We start from the raw sequence: 6,605 nt of genomic DNA, 5'->3' as shown, positions 1-6,605 counted from the left end.
GTTTGTGCGCTTTGTTTATTTGTTTTCTTTAGGTAGTTTATGTTATCAGGAGCTGCTGACTCTGACGGTCGACATGTCTGGATCAGCAGTCTCCATGACTTATTTTACGTTTGTCCAGAGAGCCACCATGGATGGTTTGTTTGATTTGATTAAGATCTTGCCTCAGAGGAATCATAGGAATAGAAATCAATTTATCGATTAATTTTTCCTCTGTCTGTATCCAGAGGAGAATACCAACCAAACACATTGATTTACTTTGGTAACTGTAACACATGTACTCCTGAGAGTAGCTCTTTAGCACTACTCAAAAATAATCATTGATGTATTCAACACATCAGTCAGACCAAAGGGATGCTTTCCGACATTTTTAAAAATTCTTCCAATATCTGGCTAAAGACTAGAAGTGCCAAACATTCAAACAGTTCCTGAATACTTTTTAGAACAGCTGTGTTTCTACTTTTAATTGGGTCAATATTTGTGTGAGTCTTCTTAACTTGAACTCGACTGAGGTTTCTCAGCCTCTAACAGAGACACTCACCGTCCACTTCTACACACTTGGTAGGAATTTGAATTCATGAATCATTTACTGACTGATAGACTTCTTCCAGGGTGTCATGTGAGAGTATAAAAACTGTAAACGCACCTTAAAGCTGTAAAGTGAACCCTGTAAAACTCTGGATTGTTTTAGTGCTCTGTTTGTGGTGTTGGTGTGCAATGATCTCTGCTGGGATCCACACATGGACCCGCCTCCCACACCTGACACTCATGGCGTCCACCGTCACATCACATGTGCTGCTCAGCCCGCTCCCCGTGTGACTATTCTATTATCCTGCACCGCTGCACTTGTGTTTGTGTTGGGGTTTATTGTGTAGTTTGTCTTCGTGTTGTCGCCTGTGTGTTATCTACTGAGTGACTCCCATGTTTACACCTGACCGCTCATTAGAAGCTGCACTTTTCCTACAGGCCCTCTGGATCAGGAAAAGGATCTCTTTATGTAACAACGCCCCCAACGAGTCAGGGCCATAAATGCTTTTATTTTAGGTGTTCATTGATGAACGTTTAGTGTTTTATGTACATTCATTTAGAATGTCTTGGGTTCATGAAGGAAATCGCTTCATTGAAGACGGTGAAGTTAAACAAATGACTGCATGCAGACGTGTAGAGATGCAGTTTGTGCATTAGGTCAGGTCTTTATTGCAGTAAATGCAAAAGGCTTCTTTAGTGCAGTAACTGTGAGCTCTGTGGTGCAGCGGTTGGTTTGAAACTATGGAAGCTGTGGTTTTGATGCAAAGCAGAACAATCCCAGAGAGGAACTGATGTGATGTGGAACATGCACGTGTCCCGTGAGAGCAGGGCGAGAGCCGCCGCGTGAGAGTCAATGGCGTCAGAGCCGGGTGAAGGTGAGCCACCGAGAGCTGGGGTGGAGAAGGCCTGTTAAAATGTGCTCAGTTAGTTCAGGAGGGACGACACATTAATTAACCCTTTGTCACCTAAGCCTCAAAATGTCCGCCTGGACCTTTCTACTAATTTTGACTATGAAAGGGTCGGTGAATGTCCTACAAATGTGTGCTATTGTCCCTTTTCCAGAAGACATTGCATTTTCAATATCTATCATCATTTTATAATTTGTTCTATTTTATAATAGTGTTAGACCAATTTAAATTGTAAAAAAAACACAATCGAAATGTGATTTTTAGAGTTTTTAGTGAGAAAAACAGTGCAAATGTACATGAACAACAGGTTTTGTTTGTTAAAAGATTAAATTTGTCCAGTATCAAGTATTTACAACAAATTTTCAGTATTTTGCTCTCTAAATGTGCATAAACAGTGCATAAAATGCAAAATATCTACAGGTGTTTTTGGTCACACTGGGCAGTTCTGTCCTCTTTGGCTCCTCAAAGGTCTTGATGATGCTGCCAGTGACAGTCACAAGTCCCAAACTTCCAGGGAGTCTCTTGTTGCAGATGCTGCAGCATCAGTGGGAAAAGATTTCACCTGCTGATGGTTCCCTGTATTTAGAGATGGTTGGACACCTGGGATGTGTGTGGGGTTAAATCTCAGTGGATGAGGGTCTCCATCATCAGTTTCAGCATCTGTGTTCCACTGTTGTTGATGTGGTGAGCAGCTTTGGTCTCTGACCACATCAGCAGAATCTTTTTTAGAAAAAAAAACAGGAAATGCATCTCCATAAACGTTACCTTTTCTTGCCAAAAATGACTCCTTCCGTTGCTCCTTCGGTGTCAAAGTCTTCTCTGAACCTCCATGAAGGTTATATTTCCCAGGATGGTCGTCTTTCAGACACTTTTCTTATTTTTTTCACTGTTATAAAAACTCTTTTCGACCTCTCCGCTCTCTTCATCTCTCTACCGCTCCGACTGTCTCGCCCGTAAACAAAGCAGCTCCTCGCGGGCTTCCGAGTGAGATTACCGTAATGACACCATATTGAAAAGAAAGTGCAAGGTCTCAGCTTTCAGAAATTGTTGGGATTTTTCAAATAGAGCAAACCGTTCAGGAATGACTGTATTTCAAAGAGCGCTTGTGCAAATGTGTCGCCGGAGAAACGCTCGGTGTTAAAGTTAAAGTTAAAGTCCCACTATTTGTCACGCACCTACGTGTGTGAAATTTGTTCTCCGCATTTGACCCATCCCCTGGGGGAGCGGTGAGCTGCAGACACAGCCGCGCTCAGGAACCATTTGGTTGTTTTACCCCCCAGTCCAACTCCTTAGTGCTGAGTGCCAAGCAGGGAGGCACTGGGTCCCATTTTTAGAGTCTTTGGTATGACTCAGGTTAAAGGGTTAAATAGAACCTGTTCCTAATGAAGGATTGCTCCTCGTACAGACAGACCCCCCCAGCACAGTTCAGTCAGAACTACTAGGACGTGGTGTTTTTCCACCCTTCAGTCCTGCAGACGTCCTCTGGATTCTTCCCCTCCAGCTTCAGGAGAACGCTCCATAACTCTCAGCTTATCAGACTTTATCTCAGAGCCGTCACGTGTACAAATTCTGTTCTGTCAGAGGCCTACTGGTCCAAGAATCCAACACGTCCTGCAGCTCAGAGGTCACAGACCTCTCTAAATTCCATCTCCACACTCAGAGCAGCGATAACAGCCACACAAACACCACCCCCTCCCCGGGACCTGCCGCCGGCTGGAAATGGTTCCTTTGTCCAGACAGCATCTGTGTTTCTTCAAATAAACGCTGCAGTCTTCCTCAGGTAAAAGTTCCTCTTCCTCCACAGGTTTCCCTTTCTTCAGGAGAGCTTCTGTTTTCATAGGTGTGCGTTTAAGGAAGCCAACTCCCAAGAAAGGAAGTGGGGTATATTTAACTCAGGAAATCCAAATGAAGAGCGGGTAAAACAGAGGAAGCTGTTCCTGTCAGGCCGGGCATTTGCACCTCAGCGTAGCCTCACAGAAGCTTTGACCTTGAGGAACGACGTGACTCATCTTAGAGACTGAAGGGATGTTTTTGCACATTCTGGCCTGAAGTGTGTGTGAGGTGGACTGCTGCTAGAGGCCCGGCAGAGCTACGGGCCACCAGAAATGCTAATATTTACATGCCGTGGCACTGAAGTTCAAAGAGGACTTCCTTGTGTTTACTAAAGTGAGAGGAGACCAGCTCTTACCTTCATGTATGCTTTTCCTCCTTTCAGTTCCTGCAGGACAAGCATGAAGACAGCATTAAAGCAGTGAACCAACTCTCTCATTTTAGAAGCCTGTGATTACACGCTCCACATGAAATGACAGCGCTGCTCTGAAACCACTCAACCTGAGCTCCAAACTCCAAACAGACCTAACAGATCTGGACTCCAATCCATTCCTACAGTCACACTGACTGCATTTCACAGCAGATTTGAAACATTAGTTAGTGCTGCCACAAATGATTATTTTAATAGTTGACTAATCACTGATTGGGTCATGGGCAAACTGGATGTAAAGCACACATCTTAACCATCATTATCTCTAAACTAACTAAAAACTAGATATATATCATTACCTGTGATAATGCTAGTGTGAATGCTGTAAGCTGAATGTGGCCACTAAATTAGCCAAAGCAGCTAGCATGTAGCTGAAATATTAGCTAAACTCCAAAACAGCCCAAAAAACCTTATTAATACCAAAATAGTCCATAAAGCTAGCAGAATGAGAATATAAATTTCAACTTTACTACACTCTGACTCCATATAATATAAAGTAACGACTAACTGACTATTAAATTAGTCGTCAATTATCTTAACAGTCGATTAGTCGTTGATTAGTCGACTAATCGTGGCAGCCCTAGTTTGGAAGTCCTAGCTCCTTGAAGAAGATTTCAAACTTTTTGTCAAATTTCTGTCAGAAACTCTGATTTTGTTTACGCTGTTTACTCTGAAAACGTCTTTGTACAATTAATTTGGGCTGAATCAGAACAAATACAGGACATGATAAACTTTTCACCCAAAGCTCTTTTTTCAAACTCTGAGCATTCTTGTTTCATCCGAGATCGTTTATGGGATAATTTGCATCGTTTCTTTTTATTTGTTTGATTTTTAGTTTCTATTTTTTGTTGTTGTTCTTGTTCGAAAAATGTTTAAAAAAAAATCTCAGGTGAAAGTTCAGATTCCAGGTCAGATCTAAATTTGAATGTGATTTCCTTCCCAGGTTTTGGAGTCTTTAGTGCTGCACTAGAAGTCCACAGACAACAGCTGAACAGGCGCGCCATGGTGTGAGCGGGACACTGGCTCGTACCTTTCTGACCGACACCCTGCAGACAGACGGGTCCAGAACTCCAGTGTGGGGGTTGGCACTCATCTTGGACACAAAGGTGAACCTCTTCCTCCAGCGGACGCAATTTTCCTGAACCTCTTCTCTGCATCATAAAAGAAGAGCCAAAAGTCACACTTGGACTGCAGATTAGAGACTTGACAAAAACACAAAAACTAGAAAAGATCTGCAGGGTGTTTTGAGGCTTTGACCTGCAAGATTCTGGCTTTCCGTTTTCAGTCAAACTGTGTTATTTTGAGGCTTCAAATGACATTTTTCCAGTCATGCACGTCTGTGCTCCAGCCTCATGACTGCCGTTTCCACGGGGAGTCACATCCGTCACCAAAACGCAGCGCGAGCGGGACATTCCAGAGGACGGCGGAGCTCTGATAATCACTGCGCACTTGATCTTCTGATTTCACAGAGCTGGAAGTTTCTGTAAACAAACCAGCTTTCTGAAGGCTGAGAGACGCACGAGAACCACAGACGAGCCTTCATGCTGCTTCACTGACAGAACACAGGAGAAGAACCTGGAGCCCAAACAACCACTTCGTTCTGAGAGCAAATGCAGACATGATCAGAACAACCACCAATTCCTGAAACCTGTGACTCAGAAGCAGCAGAACTTTGCGGTTTGTAATTGAAAACTGTGCAGGGCAGCTGGACTGGTTCCAGAACCAGACTCCTGGTTGTAGACTGGATATAAACAGGGGAGTCTTTCCACTCACAGCTTCACGTGAGCTGGATCAGAGCGCCAGTAAACCTGAACGTTGGCAGGCGCACGGTTTAATGTCCCACATGAAAGCGCCTCCAGAGTCTGGTCCGCCCTACAGGGTCTAAATGCTTCTCATTTCTGCAGGTTGTAAGAACAACCTGCAGCATTTAGACAAACATCAGCGACGTCGGGACTCCATGCAGAGAGATGTCGGCGTGGGCCGAGGCTCTGGCCTCCACAAATATGGAACTCGAGCAACTGCAAAGGCCGTCACTGAGAGCGAGTCATTTCCAGACAGAAACAGAAGCTTTAAACACAGACGACCTTTTAAAATAGCAGATAGTCATTACGGGGGAAGAAATCACTACGTACACATTTGTCCCCATCAGTTATGAGGATCTGCTGCCCTGGGAAGAAACTTCTCACTGCTGCTAAGTAGTAGCTGGATAAAAGGCCCTCATTTCAGTAACTGCTGCGTCAAACCCAGCAGAGGTTTTCAGTGGAGACGCTGGCCAGCATCACGCTGGGATATATATGGCATCAACTGAAAACAAATGACAGTGAAGAGCTGGAACAAAAGCTTTCATCATTCACTTAATGGAATATCAACTTTTATGGAATGGAAATGAAAAACTGCCAAATAAAAGCCGAAAAGCTTCTATGTTTCTTTTGCTATTTAAAAAAATAAAAACAGAACAATCCAAGAGTTCCACAGCTTTCATTAATTAGTGGTTCAAGATGTTCTCGTGGCATTTTTCTGATGACAGAGGATAAAGAAAATCAGGATTCAAATGGGATTTCTGAGTATTTCTTTGTTCAAACTGTGGTGAGTCAGGAGCAGATGGAAAAATGTTAATTAAAAACAAACTTATTTGTGACGTAGACGATATGACGGGCGGGAATGTTATGGGGGTGTGTGGGGCTGTAAACTAGCAGGAGAGAGTAAACAGAGCTCAGTTATGGGTGATGGGAAGAGCGGGCGGGGTTGTGTGGGATCAAATCAGGATCAGCTTAAAGTGAATGAAAAAACACATAGAAAACTTGAAAAATAGACATTGTAGACGAAAAGACATTTAGAAAATTTGAAAACAAAACATTGTACATAAAAAAATGAAAATGTGAAAACAATTTTTTTGGAAAATAAATCTTTAA

At 43.2% G+C, this 6,605-nt stretch overlaps 1 protein-coding gene across 1 annotated transcript in view; it reads right to left on the bottom strand.

The window, feature by feature from the left end:
• Window positions 1-6,605, bottom strand: part of fam102aa (family with sequence similarity 102 member Aa) — a 34,277-nt gene that overhangs the window by 11,862 nt on the left and 15,810 nt on the right. The window contains exons 3-4 of the mRNA XM_024260214.2: window positions 4,724-4,844; window positions 3,622-3,651 (exon numbers count right to left, since the gene is read on the bottom strand). Of these exons, the coding sequence (XP_024115982.1) occupies window positions 3,622-3,651; window positions 4,724-4,844 (151 nt within the window). The remainder of the gene's footprint in view (window positions 1-3,621; window positions 3,652-4,723; window positions 4,845-6,605) is intronic.

This window comes from Oryzias melastigma, linkage group LG9, assembly GCF_002922805.2.
Source record: "Oryzias melastigma strain HK-1 linkage group LG9, ASM292280v2, whole genome shotgun sequence".
Classification (NCBI taxonomy): domain Eukaryota; kingdom Metazoa; phylum Chordata; class Actinopteri; order Beloniformes; family Adrianichthyidae; genus Oryzias; species Oryzias melastigma.
The sequence above is the reverse complement of the archived record's forward strand: the minus strand, read 5'-3'. Positions and strand labels throughout refer to the sequence as shown.